The sequence below is a fragment of the Rhea pennata genome, chromosome 27, assembly GCF_028389875.1.
Source record: "Rhea pennata isolate bPtePen1 chromosome 27, bPtePen1.pri, whole genome shotgun sequence".
Taxonomy (NCBI): Eukaryota; Metazoa; Chordata; class Aves; order Rheiformes; family Rheidae; genus Rhea; species Rhea pennata.
Genome location: NC_084689.1, coordinates 3280361 through 3295765, shown reverse-complemented (window position 1 = coordinate 3295765; position 15405 = coordinate 3280361). Strand labels below are relative to the sequence as shown.

The 15405-nt window shown below is 60.5% G+C and overlaps 1 protein-coding gene across 4 annotated transcripts; it reads left to right on the top strand.

The window, feature by feature from the left end:
- Positions 1–2027: 2027 nt before the first annotated feature.
- Positions 2028–14030, top strand: HDGFL2 (HDGF like 2). Of its 4 annotated transcripts, none has more exons than XM_062596070.1 (16): positions 2028–2160; positions 5344–5420; positions 5503–5641; positions 7697–7876; positions 8316–8432; positions 8614–8685; positions 9076–9223; positions 9447–9522; positions 9627–9912; positions 10698–10792; positions 11280–11350; positions 11740–11810; positions 11916–12017; positions 12112–12325; positions 13207–13336; positions 13640–14030. In XM_062596070.1, the coding sequence occupies exons 1-16, from the start codon at positions 2089–2091 to the stop codon at positions 13731–13733; spliced, it is 1944 nt and encodes a 647-aa protein (XP_062452054.1). In that variant the 5' UTR covers positions 2028–2088; the 3' UTR covers positions 13734–14030. The 4 variants fall into 4 exon arrangements, with proteins under 4 accessions (XP_062452054.1, XP_062452053.1, XP_062452056.1 ...); XM_062596069.1 differs by having other exon boundaries at positions 13637–14030; XM_062596072.1 differs by lacking the exons at positions 5344–5420; positions 5503–5641.
- Positions 14031–15405: the final 1375 nt, after the last annotated feature.

Here is a 15405-nt window from a genome sequence, read left to right as displayed (position 1 = left end):
TGACTTCACAGAAAAATCAGATTGGTTTAAAATCAATTTTGAAAATTGAGCTAAACCAGGGCAAACTTCCAGGCAGACTCTTCACACCATCTTGCTCTGGGTTGGCTGGATTTAGTTCAAGATATTTTTTAATAAATTTTTAGAAAGAAAAGGATGTAAAACAGGTCAAATTCCTTTTAGACACTTCCTGCTCCTTTCCTGTGTAACCTCACCAAAGGCAACGACGATGGTTTCTATCAAACTCTGTTGTTTAAGGGACACTTTCCAGCTACCCCCAAGCAGATCCTGTTTTGGTTGCATGAGGACAACTCCGTTGCCCTCTGGGGAGCTACTCTTGATCTAACCTGCCTCACTGTGAGCACAGCCTGCCTCGCTGCACCGTCAGCCCTAACCCGTTGTTGCTGCCAGAGCGTTAACGCTTTTAAGGCTGTGCTCTTGCCACCAGTGGGATAGCTGGTTTCCTCGTAACAGCAGCCAGACGTCAGGTAGAGAAACGCCAGCTTTGACCTTCTCCCCCAAAGCAGCGTCCGTTTTACTTGGCTCCGTGCCCTTGGCAGATGCCGCTGCCCTACGGCCGCCCCGCTCCGCGGAGCGGGCCCGAAGCTGGGTTTCATTTACATTCCTTTAAGCTGTTATTCCTCCCCAGGCGCGCGGCGAGGCGTTTCTCAGCCTGGCGGGCCCGCGGCTTTCGCCGCTCCCCCGGCGGCATCCCTGGAGCGGAGCGGAGCGGGGCCGGGCGGGGAAGCGGGCCCGGGTTAACGACTGCCCGGGTTAACGACGACTGCGTCACGCAGACGGCGAAACCGCCAGGCCCGCGGTTAACTACTGTCCCCGATCGACCGGCCGGCGCCTCCGCGCTGCTCGCTCGCACGCCGGCGGCAGCGGCGCTGCGCCCGGGCTGGGGCTGCACCCCTGGCCTGCGCCCCATAGCTGCAGCCCCAGGCCCCACAGCCTCAGGGCCTGCGCTACACCCCGTGGCCCCAGCCTTATACTCCGCAGCCCCGGCTCTAGGCCCTGCCCCACTGCCCCAGCCCCACACCCCAAGGCCATGGCTCCCCATAGCCCCAGCCGCTGCCCCACACCCTGTAGATCCCAGCCCCAGATCCTGCCTGCCATCCTGCACCCCATCGCTCAGCCCCCGACAGCCTCAGCCCCCATCTAGCACCCCATAGCCCCAGCCCCACACTCCCATCTCGCACCCCACAGCCCAGCCCCACACCCTCACTCTGCACCCCACAGCCCCAGCCCCATGCCCCTATCTCGCACCCCACAGCCCAGCCCCACACCCTCACTCTGCACCCCATAGCCCAGCCCCTGGCAGCCCCAGCCCCACACCCTCATCCTGCACCCCATAGCCCCAGCCCCACACTCCCACCTCGCACCCCACAGCCCAGCCCCACACCCTCACTCTGCACCCCACAGCCCAGCCCCTGGCAGCCCCAGCCCCACACCCTCATCCTGCACCCCATAGCCCCAGCCCCACACTCCCACCTCGCACCCCACAGCCCAGCCCCACACCCTCACTCTGCACCCCACAGCCCAGCCCCTGGCAGCCCCAGCCCCACACCCTCATCCTGCACCCCATAGCCCCAGCCCCACACTCCCACCTCGCACCCCACAGCCCAGCCCCGCACCCTCACTCTGCACCCCACAGCCCAGCCCCTGGCAGCTCCCATCCCTATCCTGCACCCCATAGCCCCAGCCCCGTGCCCCCACCCTGCACCCCACGGCCCAGCCGGGCCCCACGCCCCCACCGCGCACCCCACGGCCCCTATCGGCCCGGCCGGGCCGCGGCCCCCCCGCGCCCCCGCCCCCTCCCGGCCACACCCCTCGGCGCCCCCTCCTCGGCCCCGCTCACGGCACCGCCCAATCCCGTTATCCCGCCGTCCCTTCGCCTCGCTCCCATTGGCCCGCGCGACTGAGCGACGCGGCGCGGAGCCAACGCGAGGCGGGCGCTGGGCGGCGGGGGCGGGACATCCTGCGGGCCGAGGGCCGCTCTCCGCCCCCCCCCCCGCCCCCCCCGGTTGCCCGGTGCTGCCCGCGGCCTGGGCCTCTGCCGCCGCCGCCGCCCCGCCGCCCGCGGCCGCCATGCCGCACAGCTTCAAGCCCGGAGACCTGGTCTTCGCCAAGATGAAGGGGTACCCGCACTGGCCGGCCCGGGTGAGCCTGCGGCCTCCGCGCCGGGAGCTCCCGGACCGCCGTGGGGCACCGCGAATCGGCACGGGGGGGCCCCACCGGCACCCGGCCCGCGACGGGAGTCCGGTACCGGCACCCGGCCTGGGGCGGGGAACCCCGGACCGGGAGGCGGGTCGGGCACCTGAACGGAGGCCCGGTACCGGCAGCCGTACTGGGACGGGGGTCCGGTACCGGGATGGGAGTCCAGTACTGGGATGGAGGCCTGGTACCAGCACCCATACCGGGATGGGGGTCCGGTACCGGGATGGAGGTCTGGTACCAGGATGGGGGTCTGGTACCAGCACCCATACCGGGATGGGGGTCCGGTACCGGGATGGAGGTCTGGTACCAGGATGGGGGTCTGGTACCAGCACCCATACCGGGATGGGGGTCCGGTACCGGGATGGAGGTCTGGTACCAGGATGGGGGTCTGGTACCAGCACCCATACCGGGATGGGGGTCCGGTACCGGGATGGGGGTCTGGTACCAGCACCCATACCAAGATGGGGGTCCGGTACCAGGATGGGAGTCCAGTACCGGGATGGGGGCCTGCTACCAGCACCCATACCAGGATGGATGTCTGGTACTGGGACAGGAGTCCGGTACTGGGATAGGGGTCTGATACCAGCACCCATACCGGGATGGGGGTCCAGTATCAGGATGGGTGGCTGGTACCAGCACCCACACCAGGACGGGGGTCCAGTACCAGGATGGGGGTCCGGTACCAGCACCCATACCGGGACGGGAGTCCAGTACCGGCACGGGGGTCCGGTACCAGCACCCATACCAGGACGGGGGTCCGGTACCGGGATGGGGGTCCGGTACCAGCACCCATACCGGGACGGGAGTCCGGTACCAGGACGGGGGTCTGGTACCAGCACCCATACCAGGATGGGGGTCCAGTACCGGGATGGGGGTCTGGTACCAGGACGGGGATCCAGTACTGGGATGGTGGTCTGGTACCAGCACCCATACCGGGATGGGGGTACGGTACCAGGGTCTGGCACTAGTACCTACACTGAGATGGGGGGCTGGTACCAGCACCCGTCCCTGTACTGGGAGTCCCGAATGGGGGCAGGAGTCCTGTGCTGCAGCGGCACCAGGGTGGGGGTCCTGCACCAGCAGCCGCCCTGAGGAAGGGTGAGGGGCCCCTCGCGGCTCCTGTTCTGGGGGACCAGCCCCCAGAGGGGTGGGGTGCCCTATACGGACGGGGAGACAAGGGGGTCACACGGCACAGACAAGGGGGGGGTCTTGTGCCCCTGCACAAGAGGACCCGGTCCCTCCTCGCCGGTCTGCCCCACGCCTGCTCCCCCAGCACCCTGAGCCCTCCCTTCTGACCTGCGGCCTGGGGGGACCCCGGCCCCCTTTCAGGTCAGCCCGTGGGGACTCACCCAGGGCCCGGTGACCCCGCTCGACCCCGGGGAGACCTCTGTCATCGCCCCCCTCCCCGCACGACCCTTGTCATCGTCTCCGCAGAGCCCCCAAGGAGGTTCCTCTCCTCCCCGTCCGTGCAGGGACCCCAGGAGCCCTCTGTCCTCCCTGCGTCCCCTCATGAGCCCCCTCCCAGGGCTGCTCCCCTAGGGGCTCCAGGCAGCCTGGCCCTTTACCTCTGTCCCGTGCTGGCCGCTCCGGTCCCCAGACACAGCACCTTGGAGAAGTCCCACCGGGGAGTTCAGCCTTCACCCTCCATCCTCATCCTCCCACCCACCTCGCAAGGTTTTGCCCCTGCCAAGACCCCAGTTCACCTTTCTGCCTCCCTGTCTGGAAGTCATCCCGCGCTGGGTCCTGGCTCGGTGCTGTCCCACGCTGGGGAGAGCAGGAGGAGGCCTGTGCTTGGGGTGGAGCTCTGGGGTCCGGGGCGTTGTGCCTCGGCAGGGATGGGGCAGCAGTTGGGAGGTTGGACACGGTGGTAGAGGGACGCTGGGGCTCCTGTCTAGGCGTGACATGTGCCAGAAGTGCGACTGAGCGCTGGCAGGGTGCTGGATCGGAGCGTACCGCTGCAGCTGGAGGGATGCGGACGGGGCGAGGGGCAATGGATGGCAGGCTGGGGGGATGACAGGTCCTGGCTGCAAGTTGTTAGACAGGGTGACAGTGTCGTAATGCCTGGAGGAGACCTGGAAGGAGCAGTTAAGAGTGAGGACGGGGTGTAGGAAGTGCTGAGGACTAACAAGGAGGGCTTGAGGGATGGTGAGCACGAGGCAGAACGGGGGTTTGGACAGAGGTCTCCAGTTGTACCTGTCGGCAGCTGAGGGAGAGGCAGGTTCATCCGCCTGGAGGTGTCTGATGGCAAGAGGTGGAAACCCTGTGGGATTGGGGCCGGCTGGTGTCGGGGAGGCTCTGGGTGCTGGAGACGACGCTGCTTGGCTGCACTTCACCGCGAGATCTAGGATACCGTCCCCGCCGCCCCTGCGCTGTCGTGGCTTGCCTAGTGCCAGGTGCCTGGCTCCGGGAGGACTCGGTCGTTCCAGGAGGGCGCTCGTATTGCCGACGTCTGCAGCCTGTCCTGCTTTAGCTCGCTTGCTCCTTTGGGGGAGGCTCCTCTCCGAAGACTTCCCCAGCATGCGGGGCAGCCCCTGCGCACCCCCAAGGCTCCTGCCTGCAGCCGTGCCCCCAGCCTAGACCACGTGGAAGCAGCTTGACGGGCGCTGAAGCCAGCGCAGCGCGCGGGACGAAGACAGGGTTGCCCGTGTGTCCTGCTGGCAGCTGGGCTTCTCCTGTGGCCTGTCTCCAGCCAGGAAGGACCCTCCAGCCGCCCACTGGAGCAATCACCCATCAGGCTGGATGGGGTTCCCTTGGGCGTCCAGCCGGGCCGCCCCGATGGGAGGCCCGTGCAATGGATCTCTGGGGAGTGGCACAAGGCCTGCGTTTCCCTGGGTGTTGAGCCCGGCAGTGGAGAGACGAACCCACGCCCTCGTGCCAAGCTCTAGCCATAGAGCGTCTGTGCCGGATCCCTTCTGTTACTCTTCTAGAGATCCCACTGAGCCGTAAAGCTGCATTAGGACTCTGTGCGTAGCAAGTTCCCTGTCGGGGTGCTTTGTTGCCGTGCTTGCCTCCAAGTGTGTGTGTGCGCGCTGGAGTCCGACGCTGCTAGCCGAGGCTAATGTGCCTTGCAGAGGACATGCTCAAGCCGCTCTCTCTGACCACCTCCTGCTTTGGGTTTCCTTTCAGATCGATGACATCGCGGACGGCGCTGTGAAACCCCCGCCGAACAAGTACCCCATCTTCTTCTTCGGCACTCACGAGACGTAAGCACTGCCTCGCTCCTCTCTCCAGGCTTTGCCCCACTTGCCTCTGCTCTGGGCTCACCTCTGCTTTGTTTCTCTCCAGCGCCTTCTTGGGCCCCAAAGACCTGTTCCCCTATGAAAAGTATAAGGACAAATATGGGAAACCAAACAAGAGAAAAGGCTTCAACGAGGGATTATGGGAAATCCAGAACAACCCTCATGCCAGTTACAGTGCCCCTCCGGTGAGTGTGGGCCTTGCGTGACGGGGGGTCAGCGAGGACGTGGGCTGCCGAGCGTCTCCACCTCTCCTCTCCTCCGAGTCACTCCTCCTTTTTCTGCTTCTCATTGCTATGGTGTCTACGCGCTTCTGTGTCACAGACCAGCTTTCTCAGGGTTGAAATAGCTTCCCTTTCCTGCCTTCCCCCTTTCTGCGAAAGTCAGCCCTCTTCATCCTCCAAGAGGTAGGCACCTTTGCCACGTCTTCGAGATGGAACCGGGGATGTGCTTTGTGCGGCTTGCCCAAAGCCACGAGGATTTCTTGTCGGAGCAAGAACTGAGACTTGCTAGTCCCCAGCTTGCAGCCCTGTGCGTTGACTGTTGGGCAGTCCCTCTCTTCATCCATTTCTGAGGTCCTGGGCCAAAAGCTACTGACTGCTCCTTCAGTGGGCTTTGGGGCAGGCTGAGAGACAGCTGTTTGCTGACAATTGTTTGTGTGTACAAGGGACACTTTGTAACAATAATTGTATGATACAATTTATTGTATAGTGATCTTCAAAGAAGGCGTCCAAAGCAGCTTCATAGGCAGTTGGTCTGAAGAGACAGAGGAAGGTTTTTAAGGTGAGCTACAAAGACAAGATGGCCTTGAGGTAGGCAGACTCAGATATGTAGGCAATGAGCCGCTCCTAGCTGTGCTGCTGGCAGTGCAGGAGAGAGGATGTGGTTTGGAGCGAGTAGCTGTGGGAGATGGTTGACCTAAGATCACAAATGTAGGATAAGGTGAGACCATGGAGGCACTTGAAAACCTGGAGAGCAGCTTCAGCTGCCACACAGAGGTGGGCGGGAGGTTGTGTTGGTGAGGGAGGCAGCACCCACTTTGCCCAGAGACCACTCAATGCCACCCTGACCTCCCAGCAGTGTTACGAAGCCCCTTCCTGAAGAGCCTGCTGTGATTGAGAAGCGCTGTGACTGCAGCAACACCAAGTTCCCAGCAAGGCCAGAGATTCACTAATGCCAACTGCCATCTTGTGATAGAAGCAGCTGGAAGAAGGAGGAGACTGAAGAAGAGGCTTTTCTTTTTTTCTTTTTTTTTTTTCTTTTTTCTCCTTTGAGACCAAAATGAAGAAAGATACTAGGAAAAGTCAAAGACCAGGAGGCCTTTCCAGCGTGAAGGCTTCAGTGCTGGAAGAATCCCAGCACTAGGGAACGCCCATCCTGCCAAGCATGAAGAGAATGAAACAGTCTAGAAGATGGGAGCTCAGTCACCTTCACCTTGATGGGATGTACTTGCATGAGGAACTTCATGATGAGCTAATGGAAAGCCAGGAGACCTTTCCTACATGGGGCCACAAGAGTGAGGGAATTGGACAAAAGAGATCCCAACTGGGCGAGAGAAGTGGCTGTCACATTAGACTCCTTCTGTGGAGCTTTCCAGGGGGAAGGTGTATGAGATAAAGTGGGGTGAAGCCAATGAGAAAGAAGAGGCCTGACCTGAGATGAGAGCTGGCAGCCAGTTTGCTGGGGGCCAGGCGTTCACTGCTGCTGGAGGGAGAGGCTGAGCTGAGCCACCAAGCCCAGCTTTTCTGGCACCCATAGAGCAGGGGAAGGCTGGGATCTGCTCACTCATGAGGGCCATCAAGTCTAGGCTTCTCCAAGGGTCTTACATGGGCCCAGGCTTTGGCAGAGCATGAGTAAGCTGGGAGAGAGGGGAGTGAGGCAGCAGTAGGTGGAGGCTGGGCTGGGGGATCTAGAAGGAAGGTGTTGCTGGTGGTCTTGGGGGGGTATGTAAGGGGACTTGGGAAGGTGGTGCAGGGGAATTAGAAGGGGGTTGGCTGAGCATCCTTGTTAAAGGGCTGCATAATATCCCTCCACCCCAGAGCCATGCTGAAGGGTTCTGGCTCCTGTCAGCAGGGCCTTACCAGGAGGGGACACTGCCCCGTGGCCCTCTCTGTGTGCACTCCTCTCCGCTCAGTGCTGCTGTCCATCGCTCCTCACCCTTTTGTGCCCCCCTCTCCTCTCCATCCTGCTGTGTCGCAAGTTTGTTGGGGCAATGACACGGTTCTTGTCTCTGCTGTCTTTAGCCTGCGAGCTCCTCTGACAGTGACGTTCCTGAGAATGACCCTATGGGAGGAAGTGATGCAGGCGATGATGAGGAAGATGCTGCCATGGCTGCAGCTGCCACAGAGAAAATGGAAAGTGATGAGGACTCGGACCGAGGCAGCGACCACAGTGGGCTCAAGCGAAAGTCGTTGGCTATGAAAGTGAGCGTGGGCTGAGGTGCTTCCAAGTGGTAGGGACAGGAGGGTGTCCTGATCAGGAGGAAGCTTCGAGATGGTTGTTGGGCCCACCACTGAGCTGCACCTTCCTCCAAAGTGAAACACAGCATATCAAACCTATCGTGGCAGGAGGTGAAGCAGCCAACTCCCTCTGCATGCTGCAGTGGGAGAATGGGTTCAGTGGGTGATCGGGAGTCTCACAGCCATCTCGCTTCGTGCATGAGATGCTGGGGCAACCAAGTCCTGATACGGCTTGCAATTAGGAGAGAGGCCAGAGCTGCATGTTTCTTCTGAGCGCATCTGGCTGCTCTTGCAGGGCTAATGAGGGAGAAGTGGGCAAAGCCCCCTGCTAGGAAGAGTTTGCTTTCTGTTGTGGGTGGAGAGGGGGTGACCTTCTCTCACATCATCAATTCTTGGCTATCAGATGCCGGTGGCAAAACGGCCTCGGAAATCTTCCAGTGACCTGGATCAGGGCAGTCCCTCCCTGACAGAAGAAGAAAACTCAGAAACGTCTTCCGAGTCGGAGAAGAACAGCGACCAGGTGAGCAGGTTTGGGGATGTGCTTGTGTGGAGGCTGGTGAGATGGCGCTGAAAGGGCCGTAGGAAGAGCGTTGCTGTTTGTGGAGGCGATGGCACTGAGTCAGGGCGTGAGGGAAACCGACTGCCTTCCTAAGCCACCATGAGACTGTTCCCCGTTTCTTAATATCTGTGTTTTCCTCCAGGACTTCACTCCTGAGAAGAAGCCAGTGGCCAGGGCTCCCCGGAGAATGCCTGCAGGAGGGAGGAAGAAGAAGGTAAAAGATTCCTGGACTGGCTGGCTTTGTGCGTTGCTGCTTTGCTCTTTGCCACTCTCCCCTGGGGGGCAAGTCAGCCCATAGCAGAGCGAGCTGGCTTTTGCCAGCCTCTGGCGTGGCCTGGAGCTAGAGGAGGGGAAGACTTCATACACCCAAACCAGACCTGCTCTGCAGCGCTGCGTGAGAGATGTGGGAGAGGAGGCTGAGCTCTGTGCTGCCTGGAGCAGGGACAGGGAGGATGGGAGAGCTCTGCCACAGGCTGTTAGTAGGTTTATGGTAGAAGGGACCTCATTTGTGTCTCAGGGACCTGGCCAGGTCCTTTGCCTCTCTGTTTTGGGGCATGCTGCTGGTCAGCTCTATTCCCCCCTCAATCCCACTCTGTGCTTGCAGAAAGTAGAGTCTGGCTCTGACTCAGACTCCAAAGTGGACTCGGACTCAGAGATGGGAAATGCAGCTGTGGACATGACCAAGTCGGACTCCAACTCCGATTCAGATTCAGATGTGTCTGTGAAGAAAGCTCCGCGGGGCAGGAAGCCAGGTAATGCTAAGGAGACCTTATCTACCACAGCTGGGCTACTGCTGGCTTCCACAGGAGATTGGAAAGCAAGTGAGGTTGGGGGGTCCTACCAGGCACTGCAGGGTCCTTCTACTGTTGGCCTTTTCCAGCCCAAAGCTGAATGGCTGTCGGTTACGCTGATCAGAGCTGTTTTAACAGAGTGATGATCTGGCCTCTTGCTGAACGTCTGTGTGTTGTCTTGCAGCTGAGAAACCCCCTCCAAAGCCCCGCGGCAGGAAACCGAAGCCTGAGCGTGTCCCAACCAGCTCCAGCAGCGACAGGTAAGAGTAGCCACAGCACGACTGGGACACTGTCACCCCCAGGGCTGAGTTGGGCTGATGTCCCGTCTTGCACAAGGGGTCTCAGCATGCTCTCTCCTTTGCAGTGACAGTGACAGCGACGTGGACCGCATCAGTGAGTGGAAGAGGCGGGATGAAGAGCGGCGGCGGGAGCTGGAGGAGAAGAGGAAGAGGGAACAGGAGGAAGAGATCCGTCGGCTTCGGGAGCAGGAGAAGGAGGAAAAAGAGAAGAGGAAGGAGAAAGCAGAGAAGAGCGAGGAGATGCACTCAGATAGTGACAGCAGCGCAGATGATGAGGTGGCCAAGAAGGGCCGGAAAGGCCGAACCAAGGCCCCTTCCTCCTCAGACTCTGAACAAGAGCTTGAGAAAGAGGTGAGCGCAGGTCTGTGGGGGTGTGGGGAGCTGGGGGCAGGCACACACAGCCCATCCCCTTCCTGTCAGGTCAGCAGGGACCTCCAGGACTGGCAGTGACCTGCTGTCTTTATCCTCTGTCACTCCAAAGTTGCCCAGAGAGCGCTGGGAAGGATTGTGTCCCTGGACAGTTCCACACCTTGTGAAAAGGAGCTGTTCCCCTAGTCCCCCAACTGTCCAGCTGTAGGCCTTGCATCTCTGTGGTGCTCTCCCTCCCATGACAGTCAAACTGATTGATCTGCTGTCAGCCCCAGAGCTTAGGGGGAGAGTTAGTAGGATTCAGCTGAAACTTGGAAAAAGGCTGCTGAGGGCTCCTAACCATGCTGCCTGGTGGTCAGAGGTGAGGTCTCCCTTTTAGCCTGGTGGCAGGTTCTGCATGTGGAGCAGGAGCAAGAAAGCAGCACAAAGATCTGCGATCTGGAAGGAGGCAGAGGTCTGCTCACGCAGTCAGGTACCCCAAGGCCGAGTGGGCCGGTTTAGGGATGGGGTTTACTTCTGGAGCAGCGCACGAGCACGGTGTAGCCAGGGTCCTTTCTTTTCTGGTGCTGGGCATGGCCCTGCATGCAAACCGATGGCGCTAGTCACTGGTGACTTGAGGCAGCGAGGGAACGGCTACCGGCTGCTCACAAAGCTGGATCACACCCAGCCAGGGCCAGGAGGACTGGAGTGGGCCACGGCACCATCTCCCCGCAGCGGGGAGGGCTCTGCTGCAGGCCGCTCTCGCCTGCATTGTTCTCTCCTCGAAGGTAAAGAAGCCGGCAAAGAAGCAGCCCTCGGAGTTGTCAAGGAAACCGAATCAGAAGGAGAAGAGAGGCCGAGCGGAGGAGAAACCACGGAACAAGTCAGCATCTCCCTTCCCTGTGCTTGGTGCTTTCTTCCTTTGGGGACAGGGCCGTTCCTTTGCCAGTGCCCAGTCCATCCTGGCTGACACCCTGGGGTGGGAATGGGGGGTCCCTTTTAGAGCTCTCTGCCACAGCAGTGCTGTAGAGAGGTTGGGGCTGACTTCCCCCTTCCTTCTTCCAGAGCCAAAGGAACTGGAAGGATGTGTTTGAGGAACCCCACTCTGAGCTTCCTCCTTATTTTTGGTCTCCAGTGTTGCACTGAAAGATCCGGGGAGATCCCAGGACACCGTGGCTTTGGGCTCTGCCTTTCTGCAGTCCCAGGATGCTGGGGCATGGGGGAGCTGCTTTCTCAGGGCTCCTGTGTGCAAGCTGGAAGATGTGTGTGAAACCATGGGTGGAGCGTGGCTATCTCATGCCCTGTTGGGCAGGGCAGTGGTTTCAGGCCTGCAGGCATCCTCTGAATGATCTTTCTTTTTCTTCCTGTAGACCTTTGAAAGTGGAACGAGGCCGGAAGAAGGCTGACCTGATCCCAGAAAGGAGAATGGAGAAGAAAAAGGGTGAGAGAGTGGTTGAGCCTGAGATAGGAGGTGGTTGGGGAGGGGAAAACAGAGAGAGAGAAAGGATCCAGGATTGATTTCCCCATCTCAGAAGAGGAGCATCTCTCCAGCAAGTACCTATGTGGTTGTGCTGGGGCCCTGCCCAGTGTTGCTGGGGCCCTGGCATAGTGTTGGAAAGTGTTTACAGTGCAGAAACAGTGCACTTCCCTCTTGATCTTGGCACACCCCACGCATCTGCCTTGGAGAGACCCCTGGGGCTTTGCCTGGCCTTGGAGACATGGGATAAGACCAAACCCCTGCTGGGGGAGAGGTCTTGGGCTTTGGGCAATCATGAATTCTCCATGAGAGGCCAGCAACCTGATGCCTCAGCCTCTCTCTTGCTGTTCCAGAGCCCACAGTTGAAGAGAAACTTCAGAAGCTTCACAGTGAGATCAAGTTTGCCCTGAAGGTGGATAACCCGGTGAGTGTCTGCAGATGCTTTATTCCTTCTGCTGCCTGTGCAGGGCCAGATGTAACCTGCAGAAGGACTCCCAGGCAGTTTCTGATCTTGGTGCCATCCTTGCAGGACATCAAGCGATGTCTGAATGCGCTGGAGGAGCTGGGCTCACTCCAGGTCACCTCTCACATCCTCCAGAAGCACACTGATGTGGTGGCTACTCTGAAGAAGGTAGGGTGGAGGACTGCACCCCCAATGCAGGGAGCGAGCCTGTTTGGGCCAGCCTGGCTCCAAGGTGCGTCCTTCTTCTCCCTCTCTGTCTCAGATCCGTCGCTATAAAGCTAACAAGGATGTGATGGAGAAAGCTGCTGAAGTCTACACCCGCTTGAAGTCACGCGTCCTGGGACCAAAGATGGAAGCAATCCAGAAAGCCAACAAAGCTGGGCCCGAGAAGGACAAGGGGGATGTGGAGAAGGGCCAGGAGAAGTTGTCAGGTGGAGAGACACGGAATGAGAAGGGCGAAGAGGAGACGAATGCTGGTAACGCTCCCTGCACGTCTCGGGGTGGTTCCCTGGCCTGTCTGGATGTGTAGCAAGCCTGGGGCCCAGGGCCTTCGTTCAGCCTGGGACGGAAAAGGGGACAGCCCTGGGCCTCAGCAGGGGAGGGGATCGGCAGCCGTGCGCGGCATCTCTTGTCCCTCAGTTGCTGGGTGCTGCGGGCAGTGGAAAAGGGCTCGTGGGAGTCGCTGTCTGCCAGTGCCTCCCTTTTTTTTTTTTTTTTGCTGCAGCTAGTAGGAGAGGGCAGTGGAGCTGCCTAGAGAAGGGGCAGTTTAATCCCAGCTTCGCAGCGGAGCACGTCTAAACCCAGGGACTGCGCGTTTGACCGGGGCTTGTGGGCTGAGTATCAAACTCTCGTGGCAGTGAGAGCAGAGGGTAAACCTCAGCGCCCACACCCTGCCTTTGTGTGCCTCCGGGCCAGCTTTGGGGCCAGGATAGCTCCACGCTGCCAGCTTGAGCGCTTGTCCAGCGCACTGGGGAGATGCAGGAATTCGGAGACGCCCTTGGATGCCTGCTCCAGGCGGTTGATGCCTGGGATCTTCTGTCATTATGTGGCTGTGTGCCCAGCGGGTGCCTGGCTGCAGACGTCCCAGTGATGCTGCAAGAGACGGTGCCTTCCCGGAGGAGCTGGTGGGGAAAATCCACTCTGACGGCTGCCTCTGGGCTTGGGAAATTGAGTGTCTGGGGCCCTCCGCCTCATAGCTGCTGTGGTCGGGCCAGATCAGGGATGCGGGGTCTGTGGGCTTGGCCACGTGTCTTCCTGCTCTGGCTGTGGATCCTTGTGGTTCCCAGCCCTCATGGGCTGCGATGGATGAGATCCACCATGGGGGGCTCAGATGTCTAAACCTCTTTCTTCCCTTTAGATGCGTCAGGCCCTGTGAATGGTGAATCCTTGTCCCAAAAAGCGGAGAGCACAGAAGAGAAGGAGCGAGACAAAAGCCAAGGGCCGGGAACTGGAGAGCTGGAGGCATCTGCTGAAGAGGCCCACAACAAGTGAGCGCGCGAGGGGCAGAGCAGGGCCCCAGCGGCGGCCACGGGGACGTGCAGCACTGGGGGGGTCTGGGGAGCTCCTGGCCCCATATGGATCTGATGTGCTTCCAACCTCAGCCCTCCGGCAAGCTGTGCACGGCCAAGTTTGAGGGAGCTTGTGGGGTCTGCAGGGCTGTTCCTGGCTTGGGAAGGTGCCTGGGTGGTGGGAGAGGTGACGTCGAGGGCTGGGGGAGGCAGGCGGTGACCCTAGGAAGAGGCAGGGAAGGGAGAGGCGCTCGCTAAGGTCTCTGTGCTCTTCCCCAGCAGTGTGCAGGACTATCCCAACGCTGACCAGGCTGGGCCGGAGCGGGAGAGAGCTCGCGGGGAGTCAGAGTCTGTGGACGATGCGGAGGAGAGCTGAGGCTGCGGATCCCGCCTGGAGGAAGATGCTGAGGGGGCCGCGCTGCCCACTACGAAGGGAGACCGGCCTCTGCCTTGCCCCACGTTTAAGTTACTTCACTAAGTCACACAGTAGCTGATGTCCTAGGTCTTGTCCCGTGCCCTCGACCCCGTGAAAGCACCGAACTCGGGGCGGGGGGAGAGAGACTGTGCTGTTTGTCTGTATTTGTCCCCTCGTTTCTTTTTTTTTTCCACCTAATTTCTTGTGATTTCAACCGACATGAAATGAATATAAAGGGTTTTTTAATGAAAAACATAATATTGTCTATTTCTTGAGTTATCGCTGGCTGTGACGAGGGGAGGGCAGGAGGAAACTTCTCCCCTCTGCCTGGGGCCACCACCAGGAAAAGCCCCCGGGGGCTCCCCTTCCCTGTGGTCCGGGCCTTCCCCCGCGCAGGTGTCCCTGTCCTGGCCGGCACCGCCGGAGCGCAGCGGGGCCGCGGGCCCTGGGCACTCGCTGGGGGCGCGGGTAGGGCCTGGCTGAGGACCTGGGTGGGCCCTGCTGAACCGGGCTGCTTTCTTCTCGATTTTTTTTTTTCCCTCCTCAGTAACCGCACTGGGGGCAGCTCTGCTGGGCCCTGCCTTGGAAACGGGGGAAGCTTCTTCCCCCGGTCCCCCCGGGCCCACTGGTCTCAGCCCTTTCCCCCTTGGTGATGGCCTCTCCGGCCAGAGGCAGCTGACAGAGCTGCTGGAGCCCGGTCCCTCTGCTCCCGTGGAGGCAGCAGGGCTGGACACCAGCTTTGGGGTAAAATAAAGCGATAATTGTGTATCCTCTCCTCTCTCAGCCAGGGGACTCACCGTGGCAGCATCTTGCCTCATGCTGGGCAGCATCTTGTCTGGCTTTCTGCTCTTTTGCAAGGATCTGACACTTTTGTATACACAAAATAAAGATGTTCCCAGCTCAGACGGACGCTGTGGCCTTGAGTCCTGTTTGTGCCGTGAGCCGCTTGCAGCGGCACCGGGGCAATCTGCCTCCCCCCCCCGGCTGGTTCGCGAGCGAGACTGCTGTTGCTGTAACTCGGCCCTGGGGAGCCCACGTTTTTTTTTTTTTTTTTTTTTTTTTTTTGTTTGTTTGTTTTGGTTTTTTTTCCCCCAGGGCTGATTTCATGCTCAAATCCTCCATAAACAAAACCCAAATAAAACCCAAACAAACCCCACGTGCCTCTTGCCCAACTCTCGGGAAGCAGGAGGCAAAGGGAGCTGCCGGGCGAGACAAGCCGGGCGCCGCTGCCCGCTGCGGAGCCGAGGGAGCCGCCGGAGCGGCCCTGCCCCACCGCGGAGGGGAAGCTGGTGGCCCCAGGGACACCGGGGGGGGGGGGGGGGCTCCCCTGGGGGGGCTGCGGTCACCCCCGCTGCACCCTACCCACAGTGGCCACGGGGTGGTCTCATCCTCAGGGTCCTGGGCACTTGGCCCCAGCACCAACCTGCTGCACCCAGCAATCAGGCAGGACCGGCCTGGGGCTGGAGGATGGTGCTTTGGGGCCTTCGTCACCGATGGGCTGGGTGACATCCAGCTCTGGAGGGGCACAGCAGGGTGACAGCACCATCCCCCTCCCCCAATGCTGGAGGCACACTAAGGGGCCCCAGGAACTGGTTGGGGGGGGGGGGAGCCCTGCACCCACTGTCCCTGCTGT

What these genes read in the sequence shown, in the direction of transcription:
- HDGFL2 (XM_062596069.1), top strand. Translation starts at nt 2,089, where the DNA reads ATGCCGCACAGCTTCAAGCCCGGAGACCTGGTCTTCGCCAAGATGAAG. An exon ending in TCCGCGGGGCAGGAAGCCAG is followed by an intron (nt 9,224 to 9,446) that starts GTAATGCTAAGG and finishes GTTGTCTTGCAG; the next exon opens with CTGAGAAACCCCCTCCAAAG. An exon ending in AACAAGAGCTTGAGAAAGAG is followed by an intron (nt 9,913 to 10,697) that starts GTGAGCGCAGGT and finishes CTCTCCTCGAAG; the next exon opens with GTAAAGAAGCCGGCAAAGAA.